This window comes from Rattus norvegicus, chromosome 2 (assembly GCF_021556685.1).
Source record: "Rattus norvegicus strain SHRSP/BbbUtx chromosome 2, alternate assembly SHRSP_T2T, whole genome shotgun sequence".
NCBI lineage: Eukaryota > Metazoa > Chordata > Mammalia > Rodentia > Muridae > Rattus > Rattus norvegicus.
Window position 1 is genome coordinate 195,083,485 of NC_141535.1, and position 17,310 is coordinate 195,100,794.

Below are 17,310 nucleotides of genomic sequence, written 5' to 3' on the forward strand. Positions count from 1 at the left end.
CCTTCCTGTCTGGGAGGTAAGGAAGGCAGGGCTGGTCCCATGGGGCCTCAGAGGCCACCATATGCTGGCTCTGTGAGTTGCCTCAGCTTTGCTACAATGCTATGACAGCAGGGTGATTTGTCCCATCCTTCCCATGGGCTATCAGCCCATATCTGTGCCTTTGGGGCCTAAAACAATATAGTAAGAACTAGAGACTGCTTGCTATATGGATGGGAGGTGAAGAGTAAGAAGGAAAGAGCTGGGATTGGTGGTCCTCACCGTAATCCCAGCTCTCAGGAGGCTGATGTAGGAAGACAATAGCCAACCTGGGCTACACAGTGAGTTTAGCCCTGTCTGGATAGAATGAAGCTCTGTCTCAAACTATGAACTCATTCATTCAAGTTTCATCTTGGAGTGTGTTCACATCAGAGCTCTCCCTCTCTGTTTACAGAGAAGTTAAGAGACCACCCTTTTACCTCTGAGGGGGTCAGTGACATAGGAGAATGGGGTTGTCAGTCAGTCATATTCTTAACTCAGGTCTTGGTGACTGTAGTCGAAAGAGGGCGTGTTCATTTAGAGAGGGGTTTCCAAAAGTGCACAATAAAATGATGGTCTGTGTTCATGACTTTCCCTGCCACTGCAGCACCATACCCAGCAAAGGCAACCTCGGGAATGATGAATTCACGTAAGCTGTTTGAGGATACAGCACATCGTGGTAGAGAGGGCAAGGCAATATAGGAGCTCGAGGTGGCTTAGTCCGCAGTAAGGAAACAGAGATGAATGCTGGTGTTCTGCTGTCTCCTTTTTATTCAGTCCAAGACCTCAGCTCAGTCCTCCCACATTTAGGGTGAGTTTTCCCACTTCAGTTAACCCCCCCTAGAAGCTCTGTCATAGGCTTGCCCTGAGGTTTGTTTTCTAGGTGATTCTAGATCCTGTCGATCTAACAGCCTCAGCCATCATAGTTCACATACTGGAAGTCAGGTCGCAACTGAGAACCAGCTGAAGGCTTCTGGAGTTGAACCCAATCCTGTGCTTGCATGCAGATCTGTGGAGAGCTATCTTCACGGAAGGACCCCTTGTTGGGTCAAGCTCAATATCTAGAAGACAGGGAGGCAAGGAGTATTAAGTTAGATCTAGGATGAATCCCAACTCAAACCTAAATGCCCTTGTCTGCCCCCGGCCCTTCCTTGTTGCTAAGTCTAATGACAGGCAAGCAATGGAGGCCACTTGCGTTTCCTGGTACTGAGAGCTGGAACCAGAGGCAGAGAGCCTGAAAATCTTTCCATCCTCTCTCTGTCCCTACAGTGACCAGTGTTGACAATGTCCAGAGATCTAAAAGAGGCAGCATGCCTACTCTGGAGACGTTTTGATCCTTGGGCTTAACATTCTTGAGAATTTTATTTTGGCTACTTAGCACAGAAAAGTCTATCATGGCCAATAGATGATATCAGAGAGATCGCACTGAACGATGGCCTGAGGAAGCAGGCTCTGGGACCAGGCACACTCTCTTGGATATCTTATCCCCACTCTGAGCCTTTAGTCCATGCCTGGGGAACAGAAAGGTGATGATCGTACCGTGAGGAGTAAGTGGGAAAAAGCAAGACAGGGCATTTTGTGTGATGATCGAACCATTCTAAGTGCTTCCTAAATGATTACTGCCTTTGAGGGATGATAACAGAAGGAACAAAGGTAAATGCATGTTTAGGGAAGAAAGGACAGCCAAGGAAGAGACCAGAACCAGGAATCATCCAAAAGATGCTTTCTTTGGAAGCAGGTCAGCGACAAGAAGTAGAGCAGAGCAAACTGCTGATACTGACCAGGCTGAAGATCCAGTCCAGGGTGTGGATTGCCTATCTCAACTTCAGGGCCGAGCAGGAATTCATGGGTGCTGCCTTGAGGCACAGGCTTCTCTGAGCATTCTGGGAGATGAGGTTTCCTATAGGACTGTCCCTGCCTGACTCGCAAGGCTGAGGCAAGCTGTGTCCCCACTGAAACCTCACTTTTCCCTTCTGGAGAGTGAGAAGAGTGGACAAGATAGCCTCCCAGGTTCCTGCTCCCCACACCGGGATTCACCTTATACTCTCCATGAGACAGTCACCCAGAAAGCTGCTTCCATTGGGTGGCCAAGCCTTTAGATTTGAACCCTAAACTGGATGGAGCTCAGCTGAGTGACCCAGTGTGATTCATTAACCCCTGCACCTATGTGTTTGTTTCATCTTTAATGACAGCATGGCCACGAAGCTCTCAGATCACAGCGTGCATAAATGTTTAACGCCGCACAGTATACGAGCTCAGTCTACATAGGGATTACTGTTGCTGCTTCTTCTGCCATTGTCACTCTTGTTACTGTGCTGATGAACCATCACAGGATGGGAGCAGTCCGACCCACCCCAGTGTCGCCAGCTCAGCTGAGGGAGCTGTTGTGCCACAGAGCGTGGCGATGAATCACATACAAATCATCTGGTACAGAAGTTAAATAAAATTCACCAGAGCTACCCTGATACAGCTTTAATGGTATGCATAATTGTTTCAGAGACACACAATAATTAGATATAAATGGTAAGCTAGACATGTAAACGAAAATAATTAGTATATATAATAATTAGGAAAAGAAGACATTTTGAGATCAGTGGAGAGGAAGGGGATACTAGGACTGAGAGAGAAGATAGATAGGGTAGGGGGAGGGAAGCCTAGCATAACATCTTGGATGCCCCTTCTCTATTGCCTGAGGAAGGGTAGGTCCATTTTCCAAGTGGCATCAGGGCGGGAGCTTACCCCAGGTTCTGATACCCAGTCCAGAAGCTACTTAGATATTCCTCAAATACTGGGCTGTGATGTGTGGAGGAACATGACCAACTGTCCACAAAAGCACCCATGTGAGAAGGTGGGAAGAGACTCTCCCCTCTGAGGATAGCTGATGGCTAACTGCCTGGTGTGTTGTAGCTCTCTGCACATCCATGCTGGGTGCCTGTACGGAATGGGTGGAATGGCCTTTGGGGAGAAGGGAGAATGAGGGAGAAGAGAATGTGGGGGTACCACAAGAGATCAAAGAGTATAGCAGATCAGGCTCTGGAGCCAAGTTCCTGGTCTGGAGCTCCCAGCTGATTAGTTATTCTTGCCTCAGCTTTCTGCCCTGTGAACTAGAAATTACCAGGTTTGGATGGGGACTAAAAGAGCTAATATGGTTGATGTGCATAAAATGCTCAGCCCGGGGCCAGGCACTCAGTCAGTGCTAAATAAGCCTCTTATTAGCCCTTCATGTGCCTTCTATAGACTTCTGGTACCTTTGGAAACCTAATCGTATTTTCCCAAAGCCACACAGTGAGGGAGCCAGGAGATGCGGAGAGAGGCTGAGAGCACTGTGGGAGCCCGTGGTAGAGAGGGGAGGCAGTCTGCTTCACATTCCTTCCCTCTCTCCCAGGCCTGTGTTTACTTTGCACCTCCTATCTTAGGCTCTGTTCTAGGAGCTGGGGATTTAGCAGTGACCAACACAAGCCAGCTCCTGCCTTCTTGGAATTTGTGGCACAGTTGGGGGAGATGGTTAATAAAGACATATCCTGCCAGTTGCTGGTGAGTAGTGTGGAGAGGAAAAATAAGTGGGAAAAGAAGTGATGCGTTCCTAGGGCCGGGTAGGGCTGCAAGGGTACATCACAGACTGCACATCTATGCAGATGTGCGGGGACTTAAGGCGCTTCTCAGATGGCGTTCTAAAGTGGGGGCCGGGAGAATCTGCGTCTCCCCACTGCCCACTGGGTGCGCTCAGAGGATGCTTAGACCCTAGATGTTACTATTGTTTCTGGGGTGGCAAGACAGGAGTGAAATGACTGGCCAGGCCACCTAACTAGGCAAGAACATCAGAAAAGCCCTTACTACACACGATAGTCACTAATGCTGGAGTAAGAATATTACTGTTTTTACTTCTCTTAAATTGGTCTTCAGTGTAAACTACAATGGTTTCATTGTGACATTTCATTCATGGACATCATTGTTCTCTGCAGATACTCTAGTCTACCCCCTCCCATCTCTGTGTCCCTCGCTGGCTCCTCCTCCTGCCCGAACAGTTCCTTCTGCTTCTGGCACACATCTACATCCTTACATCCAGATTCTGCCTGTCCTCCACCACCATCCTCTTCCGTTCCCTCCTTCTGACTTCTTCCACCCCTGTTGTGGTTGTCCTTCTATTTCCACCAAACACACACACATATATGCACACAAGTACATACACACATGCACATACACACACATACACATATACAGACAAATTTACGCATTTATCAAAATCTAGATTCTGTATATGAGAAAAAACACAGTATTTATCTTTCTGAGGCTGTTTTATTTCCCTTTGCATGGTGGTCTTTAGTATCACCCATTTTTCTGTACATGACATTATTTTATCTTTATAGACGAATATTGGGAATATATAACACATTTTCTTTACCTGTTCATTTGTTGGACAGCATCTAGGTTGGTTCTGTGATGTTGCTACTGTAAATAGAGAGATGGTGGAAATGTTAGTGTGGCCACTACAGGAATTACTATGAATGTTCATCAAGAAATTAAAAATAGGACCATATGTTCCAGCCATACCATTACTGGGTGTATACCCAGAGTAATCAAGAAGTTAGACCACTTAGATATTTGCATATTTTAACCTCTTCATCACTTTTTGTTTGGTTTTGGTTTTTGTAGAATCAGGGTCTCATTCACGCATTCCTGTAGCCCAGGCTTTCCTGAAGTTTATGATGTAGCCCAGGCTAGCCTCGAAGTTGTTGCAGTCCTCCAGAGTTCAAGGAGTACAGACCTGAGCCAGCCTCCAGTTTTCCTCTTTAGACAGATGTTTTTAATCTCACTTATAAGATGTTAATCCCATTACCTGAGGCCCCAGGAAGGCCTTGAAGGTCATATAGTTAGAGTCAGTGTCTGCTGGCTTCTGACCCCAGAATCTTTCCAGTAGTCACTCAAACTTTTACCTGCCTGACATTAAATGAAGTTTCAGGGAGTGTAATGTGCTAGGAAGAACCTAGACTCTATACACCTATTCCTAAGGCTTAGAGTCTGACCTAGAGTCTACTGCTGGGTCACATTGAACCAGTCCCATCACTTTGTACTGCCCAGAATACAATAGGAAAAATGCCATAAGAATTGAATGAACTAAAGTGTGTAGCTCACAGCAGAGTGTCAGATGTAGTGTGAGCTGCAAGTCAGTCATTGTTGTCAAGAACTGGCTTCATAGCTCTTATTATTCTCCCTAGGTATTCTGCTGCTGGCCAGTCAGAGGAGGACTGGGGACAACGTAGGCCAGGGAAATGTGGTTTGGCCAGAATCCCTGTGTTCTGGCCTGCTTCTGTAAGGGCCTGATGGATGGGCACTCCTGCCTTTTTTTCAACGGCCAGAACCATGACTCAGCTGCTTAGGTCAAAGGTGACCTCATTCCCCAGAGGATCTGGTTAGTCTGGGACCCTAGGCAGAACCCTTGCTTGTTATGAATCTTGATCAGCATGTCTCACAGAAACTGTCAACTGTGAGTGCCCACACCAGGGGCTGTGGCTGTAACACAAAAGCATGGACGGCTATGCAAACTGAGGCTGGTTTGACCCATCCTTGTCCCACCTGGATCCCTGTAATTCATTTGAGTACAGAGGTCAAGTGGGCATTTGAGGAGAAAGTGAAGCATCACCTGACCTCTGAATCTGGTTCGAGGTCTTGCTGGGTGGCCCACGGACTACAGATAAGATTGCCTTCACGTGGCTTGGCTCCATGGACACTTCTCTCAGAGGTGCTCCCTGGCAGAGTGGAGATGCATGCAAGGAGGACAGGGCTGTCAGGACGCTCTTGTCCCTCTCAGGGTCAGAGTGAGAGGCAGAACATGTTCCCTCCATGGAAATTAAAGGATCAAGTGCAAGGGAGCTTGGACATGGAGGACAGGTCAGACTGTGATTTCTTAGGAATACTGTGCCCTGAAATAGCCCATAGTGGCCGCAGTCAGATCTCAGCTCCTCCAAGACCAAGGCCATCTAAGGCCACTTTTGTCCTGGTCCTGAAGCCTGACAAAGTCCCTGTTAGAAGGTTGTTTCCTAAGCACAAGGACCCTTAGCCATTCTACCAAGGTGGTTCTGCCCTTCCTTTCCCTTGGGTAACTCCAAGACCCCAATTTCCAGGCTGTGGCTTAGCCCCCTCTGCACATGTTAACAACCATGAAAGAAAACTCCAGGAGCTGAAGCGCAATAAAAGAAATGCTTTTGGTCAATCTGATGAAGCTTTGTCACTGCCTCTGCTTGGGCAGAAATTCTGCTTGGGCTTCATTGTCCTCTGACAGTGTCAGACTTCCTATGGCCTCACTCAAAGCAATGCCTGTGCCTTCAGGAGGCTGGGTCAGGTAGGGTGGATTACTTGCTACAGGATAGGGGCCCAAGAACCTTTGATATTGAGGTATGTAGAATAAGGTCATAGGCCTGGATGGCTCTGATATGCAAACACATGTGTGGCCTCCCTCGCTGATGGCATAGAAGTAAATCACCCAGATGCTGCCTTGGATAGTAGAACAGTGGGGACTAGGACTCGGGAAATGGAAGTAAGAAGATCACATATTCACCTCCAGTCATATGGGTGGGATTCCTGTCTGAACTCTAGGGTAGGCATAGGCATAGCAAGCTCCTAAGTCCTGGAACTCCTGAAGGACACTGCCCAAAACAAGCCAGACAAGCAGAAGTTCTTACCACGAGTGAGGTGGGGCACAGAATGAAGAATGTGTCCGCTTGTACTTGGTCATGGACTTGCAGCATGAGCTCTGTGTACAGGTAGTGATGAGGGGCTAGGAAAGCCTTCTGCCAGAGTATCACTGGCATTCACCCAGGTTATAGGCTGGCCTGCCCTGTGAGCTGTTCCCACTCCTTTCTGCATGCTGATCTCAAAACAAAGTGAGACTGTAGAGATGGGCTGGGACAATGTCACATGGCTCTTGGGATGATTGAGCTAAAAGAAACCCTTAGGGATTATAAGTTTCAGCACCTTAGTTTTGCTAATGGGAAACCTGCTTTGTAAGTTTAGACATTTGCGTGTGGTCACATAGCTAAGGACAGAGCCAGACATGGAGGAGTCTCATACTTAGAGTACCAGAGCTCATCTGAAGCCTGCAGTGGTCATCAGTCCTAAGTATATAAGCCTGGGCCATTCACAAACATTAGCCTTAAGGGCTGGGCTGTTGGACCAGTAGAGGATTCCACTGGACGTTTAGTTTATATTACTATCTCGTTGATTCCCACAACTACCATACGAAGCAGGGACTCTTCTGAAGATGAAGAGTCATGGTGCAGAAAGATCAAGCAACTTGTCTAAAGCCATTCAACTACAGCTTCTAGACACAAAACTCCAATTCAGATCTGTCTTCAGAACCAGTGCAGCTATCCATGTCTCAGCATGCTTCCTGTAATCAAATTACTGCTCTGAGCCCCTGCATGTATTAATTTTAACTCTCTTAATGATGTTAGTTGAGTGTTATTTTCACATGTAAAGGAAGGACATTAAGCACAAGGTTAAATATCTTTACCAAAGTCTTATAACTGACTCTGGAGCAGAGGGTAGATTTAAACCTAAATTTTCTGAACAGAAAAACTCACGGTTAATTGTGAGCAGTTGTTGGATGAATGCAAGTATGGGTGGATAGATGTGGAGATGGATGGATGGATGGATGGATGGATGGATGGATGGATGGATGGATGGATGGATGCAGGAATGGATGGATGGGTGGTAGATGTAGGGATGCAGGAACGGATGGATGGGTGGGTGGGTGGGTGAATGGTGAGATGGATGCAGGAATGTGTATATATATATATATATATATATATATATATGCATGTATGCATGCAGGAATGAATGCAGGGATGGATGGATGGATGGGTTGGTGGATGTATGTACATAGAGATGCAGAAATGGATTCAGGGATTATGTATGTATATATGTATGTATGTATGTATGTATGTATGTATGTATGTATGTGTGTATGCATGAATGGATTCATGGATAGATGGATGCAGGAATGGATATACAGAAGTAACAACTTGTGGATCCTCAACAGTGCTGTCAGTGCACAGTGGTCTGGTGGGTAGGTAGAGTCCTTCCATTCCTGACAACTGTGTGTGTCCTTTCCTCATGAACAAACTGAATCTGCTTAGCTGTGCTAGACCTGGCTGGAATATCAATTTACTCTAACTCTGGGCAACTCATCTTCATGCCTCCTGCCCTGCCTTTCTTCCTGCTGCTGTCTCCCTGATCACCCCACTCTGCTTATGAATTAAAGATGCTAAAGGGGGCTGTAGTTCACAATGAAGGCACTTCTTTCCTGCTCATCTTGGACAAATCAGGGCTGCCTGTGAGCATTTCTTGGCTTTACGGCATCAAATAGTTGGAGACAGGAAAGCCTCAGAATGAGTCTTCCAGCTGCCTTGAGAACCTCATGGTGGAGGCAGGAGCTGAGGGTTTTTTCCTAGTGCTGTCCACACATCTATTGCATGGGCACTTTCCTGACGTCACCCTCTCCACCACACCCTGATACCATAGGTTTAGACATTTAGGGATGCTGGCAGGAGCTCAGTGCCTTAGGTTGGCCTGCCATCTCCCAATGGTTTCGAGGAGGATGAGGCTAGGATACCTTTTAGCTCCAAGGCAAGGAGGGAAAGTTAGCTTTTCAAAGCAGGGACTTATCAAAGGCCATGGGAAGCAGGGGGCTGATGTATCAGAGAGGGGAAAAAAAACACTGGGAAGGCTGGGAGGTGGGGGCTGCCCATTGAGCTAGTTACTCTGCCATGAATTAGATAGCAACCTTGGACAAAGCACTCCCCATTTTGGGGCCTGAGTAAAGCAATCAGTTGGGACCTAGATAATTTCTGACTTAAGATGCAGAAAATGAAAGCAGTATATCTGGTGTCCTGAACTTGAATTCCAGCTATGTCTCTATGGGTCTGCACAGCATTCTCGTCTCGTCCAGGTTCTAACCTAGAAAACAGAGGCTGTTCTGACTATTTGGGGTTTGTTGTTGTTTGTTTGGTTAGCTTTTTGAGAAAAAGGTCTCAGACTGTATCCCAGGTTGGCCTTGAACTCATAGTGATTCTCATGCCCCTGCCTCCCAAGGACTGAGATTACAACTATACACCACCTTGTTCATTCTGAAACAGAGAAAACTTAATCCAGAGAGTTGGTGACTGGATCTTGGAAATAACAGGGATAAATCAGAGATGGTAAGTATAACAGGAAGCCACTGTCGAAAGGAAGCCACTAAGAATCAGACTGCATTATAGGACCCTCCCTTTCTCTCTGGGCCTGCCTTTCCCAGAGAAACTTGAAGCATAGTGACTCCTCTAGAAGTAGGCACATAGAGGGAATGAAAAACCCTGGCTCCCCTCCCCTCTTTTTAAAATTTAATGTAATTTCTTTTTTTTAACTTATTCACTTTATAGCCTGTTCACTGCCCCCCTCCCCAAGTCATCCACTCCCACAACTCTTCCCCCATGCTCCTCCCCTTCTCCTCTGAGTGGGTGGACAACCCCTTGGATTTCCTCCCATCCTGCACTTCAAGTCTGTGTGAGACTAGGCACTTCCTCCCCTACTGAGGCCAGACAAGGCAGCCTAGCTAGTAGAACGTATCCCGTGCACTGGCAACAGCTTTGGGGATAGCCCCTATTCCAGTTGTTCAGGACCCACACGAAGGTCAAGCTGCACATCTGCTACATATGAGTGGGGAGGCCTAGGTCCAGCCCATAGATGGTTTTTGGTTGGTGGTTCAGACTCTGAGAGCCCCAAGGGTCCAGACTCTGTTGATCTTCCTGTGGAATTACTATCCCCTTCGGGGCCCTCAGTCCTTCCTCCTGTTCTTCCTTAAGAGTCCCCAAGTTCCATCCAATGTTTGCTGTGAGTGTCTATATCTGTCTGAGTCAGCTGCTGGATGGAGCCTCTCAGAGGACAGCACACTCCTGTCTGCGAGCATAACAGAGCATCATTGATAGTCTCAGGGATTGGTGCTTGCCCATGGGATTGGTCTCCAGTTGAGTTGGTTATTGGTTGGCCATTGCCTCAGTGTATGTTCCCTCTCCTATGCCTGCATTACTTGTAGAAAGTATAAATTTTGAGTTGAAAGCTTTGTAAGTAGATTGGTATCCCTATCACTTCACTGGGGTTCCTATCTGGCTATAGGAGGTGGCCTTTTCTGGTTCCATATCTCCAATATAGTTAGTCACAGCTAAGGTCACCCCCATTAATTCTTGGGTGCCTCCCTTATCCCAGGTCTCAGGCTTGTCCTAAAGGTGCCCCCACCTCCTCACCCCTTTCAGTTGCAGATTTCCATTCATTTTCATGGCCATCTTGCCATCTCTCCTGTCCTTCCCCACACCTGATCCTAAATCCCCCCATTTCCTTCCCCATACCCCCTCCCTCCACCTACCTCTTATGACTGTTGTGTTCTCCCTCCTAAGTGTGGCTCTCCCTTCCTAACCCACTCTAACCTTGTCCAGTATCTCCAACCTTGGATCTAGCTGGAAGCCAGCTGATGCCGGAGAGGGGCCACTGAGGGCGTACTCCATCCACCTGCTTCCTCAAATGTGGATCGGGAAAGGACGCAGTGCCTACTCCATATTGCTGTCCACATCACAGACACAGGCATGTGACGGCCTACAGTCGTGTTTGGCTCAGTGGCTCAATGATCACTCCTCACAGTTGGGCTTTGGTTTTCTGGCCTCTGTAGCTGTGTGGGAAATGCTTCTGCTGGGAGCCCGGGTCTGAGTTCTCACAACCAAGGGGAACAAGATGGAGAAGGCTCTTCCACTGCTCTGCAGGCCGCACACGACCTTAAATAATACATATGCTCAGCCCAGAGGACAGAGATGCGAAAGACAATGAACTGGATGATGATTTCTGTAGTTGAATGATTTTTTAAAGAACGATTTCAAAATAATTGCGAAGTTAAAGGTGTATCCAAAGAGACCAAGCTGTGCTACAGTCTCCCAGCATTCTTTTCATCCTCTTCCTTCCGGTCTGCAGTAGATGCCTCCCATGGCTCCAGTTTCCCTGCCTTCTCTTAACTCTGGCTTAGGAAGCTTTGAGAACCAAGAGAGACTTTGTCCTGAGTGTTTTCACATCTTCTTCCAGTCCCGAGCGTTCTACTCAGCCCTCTGTCTTCTGCCTCCTCAGCCTATTCTGTTCCCTGGATGGTCTTCTTGCTCCCTGCCACCAGCTGAACTTAGCCAATGGCAGCGAGACAAGAAAGAGGCTAGGTCTGTGTGTCCTGCTGTCCCTTGCCGTGATGAATGCTTCAGCCAGCTACTCCTTTCCATACCCTGTCCCGCTTCTGCAGTGAAGAGTCTCCCATTTACGACTGCTATCCCTGAATGCTTCCACATCTCATTTTGGTCCTTTCATCCAGTCTTCAACTATATAAATAGTTCTCTCAGCACAGCTCTGGGTACCACCGGGTGGAGGGTGCTACGGCTGGGTAGAGGGAGTCCAGAGCTCTTATGCCACTGGGTGGTAGAGGCAGAGTGTTGTCGCACCTCTCAGCAACAAACTATCTCACTTCCATGGTGACTGTGAGCTGCTTCCCTCAGTAGGTTTGCAGAGCTCATGGTAAGAAGAGCAGAATATGTTTATAGAGATAAGAACGTCTCCTCTGTGGGCTCATTACAGAGGCTGAATGGTGAACAATCGAGACAACTAGTAAGAATCACTTAGCAAAGTGGCTGGCATGTTTACTTACCTCGCTTCAGGTCAGGCACCCGTGTACCCTAGGAATTCCTGTGCCAGGCATGCTATCCCACGTGGAGTTTATCACACTCAGCTTCCTACCACATGCAGGAGATAAGGTTGGAATGGTTTAGACAGGAAGGACATTTATTTGGGTGCCCTTCCTTTGGGGCCTAAAGCATACTCAGGCCAAAATAAAGAGTATGAATGGGCAGTTATTCTTGTCAAGAGAAAATCCAGAGTGGCAAGGTCAAGGTAGCCCTGTTGTTGTCATAAAGTAAGGGACAGGTTGCATGGGGACATCAGACAGAGCTGTTGGGGTATTTGGACTTGGCTAGACTGGGTTGAATGAATAGTCAGTCACCTTGAACGTGGCAAAGTGGAGGACATGCTGGGTGGGCAGGAGAGAAATAGGAATGTCTGGGGTGGCGTCAGTACCCAGGTTTGACTAACCCTGAGGACAGACTCAGGGCTACAGCAGCCCCTCCAACTCCTGCCTGGGCTGCGGTGTTCCGCACCAATAGCCGGTTTCAGAAACCTGAGAGAGAAGAGGAGGCAGCACTCCACCAGGGAGGCTAGAGCCTGCCAAGCAAGCTGGTACTGGAATTATTTGCAGTCCATATGCCAATTTGCTTTGTCATTGCCTGGCTATTTTTAGAAGCCTCTGGCGTATCTAGGAAACCAGAATCTGTTGACTGTGTTTCTTCAGGGCGAGGAGTGTGATTATTTCCCAGAGATTCGGGAGGAATGTGCGAGGTCGGGCTGTGGGAAGGCAACCTCTCCTCCTCGGGTCAGGACTCCTGTGCTGACAGCACCCACAGGGCTGCTGTCCTGTCCTCCCACAGGACTCATTTCTAACGTGTCCGCCGTGAGTCCGAGGTCCGAGTGAAACATGGGAAGGGGTTGGGAGCCTTCTTTGGGCTCAGAGAACTGTTCAGAGGGTTCAGATAGGTCCCCTTCTTATGATCGCCAGGACAGCAGGTTGATATTGTTCCGGGAGCCTCAGGGCAAAACTATCCTTTGCTCCCTCTTCCTAAGGAAAAGTAGAGACCAGAGAGAAGGGTTGTTACTGGTGAGGTTGGGTGTTTCTGGGTCGGTGCCCTCTTATTCGAGGACTTGAAGTAAATGCCCAGATTAGCAAGGGAACTTTATTTAAAGCTGTGCATGGAGAAGATCAGACAGAGTACACTGCGTTGGAGCAGCAGGCCACATGAGTGAAGATGCTCACAGCCCCTGCTTGTTGTTTGGGGATTCCTTTTATGGAGTTCAAGAGAAGGAGGAGATGGACTACTGAGGGGGTACAGTGAGGGTGGTTCTCTGTTTTGATTGATAGAAAAAGGTCATGTGATCATTTTCTACTGGCCATGTCTGTTCCCATAGAGAATCCGATTTTAATCCTATGCATGGCCAATTATGCATAAGCATAAGATAAAAAATTAGGGTTCTCCCTAATGGTCACTTAAGGACACAGTTTTGCCTTGTAGTACCCATATCCCAAACCTGCTCAGACTAGATTGGGCCCTCTTACCCTGGGACTTGGGTATATTGTGAGTATGTTAGAAGACAAACTGTTCCATGACTAATGGTCATTAAGGAGAGGTGAAATGTATTCCATTGTTCAGAACGGGTTTACTGGTAGCCCAATGCAAATGAGGGGAATAGTTTATGCAGGTAAAGGTAGATTCCAAATGCATTATTAGATGGGGGTGTAGATAACCTAATTCAAGAAGAGTCCCAGGTTACTAAACTATTCCCTTTGCTTTCTTGGTATAGTGACAACTAAACTCCTAACAGGGGCCTCAAAATACTCCATTCCACACACATTCATCTACTTCAAGGCAGTGCCATTTGTGCCTAGAGACACAGGCAGCACTTCTTGAAAATCAGATCCAAGTTCTGTCAGCCCAAAGACATCAGGGAAGTCACAATTGTTCACTGCATTCATTCTTTGATAAGACTCTTGGTGTGGGGCTCCAGCATGGGTTTGACCAGAGGAACTATAATTGTGAGAGTCTTGTATTTGATAATATATAAGTTTGCACAGCTTGCTTCAGGAATAGCAGTCTGGATTAAAGCCCTCTTTTGTAAGAAATAAAATGGAGTGCTTAGATTAAAATCGAGCTCTTTACCATGGCATTTCAGGCCTTACCCCATGAGACTGCTTCTTCTTCTATGCCATCTCAGACCACACCTAGTGCCCTCAGAGTGACAGCCCTGCTGGCTTTCTGTCTACCATTTTGAGATAGTTTTCCCTGCACTATTTCCTCCCAAGGTCACTAAAAGATTATAATCATTTTGAGTGCAAAACCTTTTGTGGGAAGGAATATGAAATGTCATGTTTCTCCCATCCATACCTTCATGGTTGTCTCTGAGGCAAGGAGACATTTTCTCTCAGCTTTTCTTTTAGCCAGAACAGACCGCCACCCCCCACATACACACACACAACATGGTCTCAGTTCTGTCACCATTTGAATCAGCAGCAGAATATCTGCTGAGCAGGTAGCCCAGTTCCCACTGTGCGATCACTACAGTTTCCCCTGGGAGTGGGGAACTTGCATGGAGGAGCAGGAGGTCTGGGGATAAAGACATTGCATCTAATCCAATTTGTTTCATTTCCTTTTCCTGCCTTATTGTGTTGTCTGAGACTGTTGCAGTGCAGACTACAGCAGTGGCTAGACGTGCTGCAAGCAGATGTTCGAATGTTCCTAGTCTTCAGTTTTAAGTGTGATGCTAGCTGTAGAGTTTTGTGGATACTTATTTTCTAGTTGATAAAACATTGTGCCAACGTTTATTATGCCTTTAGGTAATGATGGGTGTGGGACTGTGCTGAAAGCTCTTGCTGCATCTACTGAACTGAGTGTGCAGGCTCCTTTTTGATACAATGAACTACTCGATGAAGAATTTCTATGGAGTTAGTAGAGTTTATTGATGAAATGATCCTTGAATTTGCGGAAAGGTTGTAAAGTAGAAATACAATGTACTCGATAGAGACCCAGAATCTCCTAGTTATTTGTTACTTTTGAAATGAGTTTTGGCTGTATGTAGTCTTTTAAGAAATTTCTTCATCTACATTTGCAAACTTGTTGTTATGGAGATAGTTCTATTTCTCTGATACCCAGCTTGTTTGTTTTAAGATTTATTTGTGTGTGTGTGTGTGTGTGTGTGTGTGTGTGTGTGTATGCCTCGTGAGTACAGATGTGAAGATGTCCAGTTTACTGTAACTGGAGTTGCAAGTGACTGTGAGTGGCTCTATGTGGGAAACAAATCCGTTTTCTCTCAAAGAGCAGGAAGTGCTCTTAATGGCTGAGTCATCTCTTCCCAATTTTTTAAACATTTACTTAGGTAATTGTATGTGCATTTGTGTGTTCGTGTGTGCTTCTATGTGGAGTACATGTGCTACAGTGCCTGTGTGGAGTTCGAGAACATTGTGTAGGAGTCAGTTCTCTCTTTCCACCACGTGGGGCTTGGGAGTCCAGTCAGCTGCAAACACCTTCACCTACTGACCGTGACCTTTTGGAAGTACTGAGAGGCTATGGTGGAAGCAGGCCTTCATATCCACTGTTATAAGGGAAAATTTTGGCTGCATTTGTTTTGCGTTCTGCTTTCTGTTTCACTAGTCTTTATTATTTCTTCTCTGCTGGTACTTTGGTTTTAATTATCTTTTCCTTAATTTCTTAAGTAAGCGGCTTAGATCATTGATTTTAGGGTTTTTTGAAATAGCAAATTATCTCATGTCATAAGTTCACCTATAAATGCCCCTTTAGCTCTACAAAGGAATAAGTTCTGATGCCTTGGGTTCATTCTTTTCCTCAGTTCTAATTTTTTTCTTTTCTCTTGTGATTTTTTTTCTTTGATTCGTAAGAAGTGTATTATTTATTCTGCTAATATTTGACTAATTTTCAGATACCCTTCTAAATTTTATTTCTAATTGACCTTTACGGTCAAAGAAAAGAGTTAGTCATTTTTAGTCCATTTTAATAAATTGGGACTGGTTTTATAGCCCGGTGTATGATTTCACACACATGAACTGTGGATTGTGCAGATTGTGTCAGTGAACTAAGACGGCTGATGGGATTGTTCCAATCTCCCACAATCCTACTGATGTTTAGTCCCCCTTTTCTGACTTTTGCTGATGGAAGACAGTGTCTAACCTAGCGATGGTTCGTTCATTTCTCCTCCCATTTCTACCAGTTTATGTTTCCTGTGTTTTGAAGCCATATTACTGGTGCATATCCAATCAGTATTGTCACATTCCTTTGATGTAGTTACCTGATTTTATAATCACACAATATTCTTCTGCGCCTTGTGAGATAGTCTTTGTTCTGAAATCTGTTTGGTATAGAATCTCTAGTTTTGTTTTGATCTGTTCTTGGTGTATCTTTTCTGTTTTGAACTTACTGATATTTTCATATTTTAAACGCTTTTTTTATAGATAGCGAGTAGCTGGGTCTTGTTTTTATCTTCCAGTATGATAATCTCCTCTGATTTTTAATTGAAGTTTTAAACCATTTATATTTAATGCAATACTGATAGAGTTTAGTTTAACTATACTATCTTGCTGTTTACTTTTTACTTGCTTTGTAAATAATTTGTTCTTGATTTCTTCGTTTTATTTTATATTGAATATTTTATTTAATCTCATTGTTGATATTTCCCTGTCTTTTATTTTTAAGTTCTGTTATGTGCTTTATAATATACCTAACAACATATCAGTGTCTACCTTCAAAGATTATAATATTTTGTGCACAATATGAAAGATCGTGTGACTATGTTTTTCCTACCTCCTTTACTCTGTGACGTATCATGTTTTTACTATGTCTCATAAATCCTACAATACAATAAAAGACTTTCTGCTCTAAATAGACAACATTTTCATAGAAAACTTTAAAACAAGTGAAAATGTATTTTGATTTACTCACATATCTTCTATTCCCAGTGATTTTCTTCCATTGAGAAGATGCAAATTTCTAACTCAGATCATTTTCTTCTTCCCTGGAGATTTTTTTTTTTTTTTTTTTTAGTTTCTTATAGGCGGATCTAGTAGGGACAAAGTATCTCAACTTCAGTATGAAGTATTTGTTTTACTTTCATTTCTGAATTTTTTTCCTTGATGCAGAATTCTAGGTTGACAGTGTTTCTGTCAGTCCTTACAGAGAGCATTGTTTCTGGCGAGCCTACTGCTTGATAAGGAAGTCTGTCACTTGCCTTTGTTCCCATTTATATCCCGTGTGTATACAAGGTCCTTTTGCAACTGGCCAATTTCAAGTCCTTCTCTCTTTACCACTGGTTTCCAGTGATTTGGTTGCAATGTGTCTTTACCGACACACTTTTTCTTTATCCTTTTCAATAATCATTAAGTTTCTTGAATCCGTGGATTTGTAGATTTTGCTGATTCTGATCATTTTTTCATTTTTTTCTTTGTCCCACTTCTGCCAGGGGATTCCAACTGCATGCATGCCAGATTCTGTTAATTCCTACATCTGATGCACTCTGTGCTCCTTCTATTTTGTACCCACTGCCTACTTTCAGATTTTTTAAATGTCTGTTTCTTCACCCTGCTGGCTCTTCTGGTGTATCTGATCTTGTATCTTATTTCTGTAGTTT

At 45.3% G+C, this 17,310-nt stretch overlaps 1 protein-coding gene and 1 long non-coding RNA gene across 6 annotated transcripts in view; one reads left to right on the forward strand and one right to left on the reverse strand.

The window, feature by feature from the left end:
* The window catches only part of Kcnd3 (potassium voltage-gated channel subfamily D member 3), a 217,599-nt gene that overhangs the window by 54,457 nt on the left and 145,832 nt on the right, over positions 1–17,310 (forward strand). The window contains exon 3 of one of the 4 annotated variants that reach the window (XM_087632969.1): positions 5,232–5,409. Within the exon in view, the coding sequence (XP_087489095.1) occupies positions 5,232–5,337 (106 nt within the window). The 3' untranslated portion in view covers positions 5,338–5,409. 4 annotated transcript variants of the gene reach the window in all.
* On the reverse strand, positions 762–11,688 carry LOC134485946 (uncharacterized). Of its 2 annotated transcripts, none has more exons than XR_015676736.1 (3): positions 10,492–11,688; positions 4,418–4,464; positions 762–1,076 (listed from the first exon to the last, which is right to left on the reverse strand). It is a non-coding gene; the product is annotated as an uncharacterized LOC134485946 (long non-coding RNA). The 2 variants fall into 2 exon arrangements; XR_015676735.1 differs by having other exon boundaries at positions 765–1,076; positions 10,473–11,568.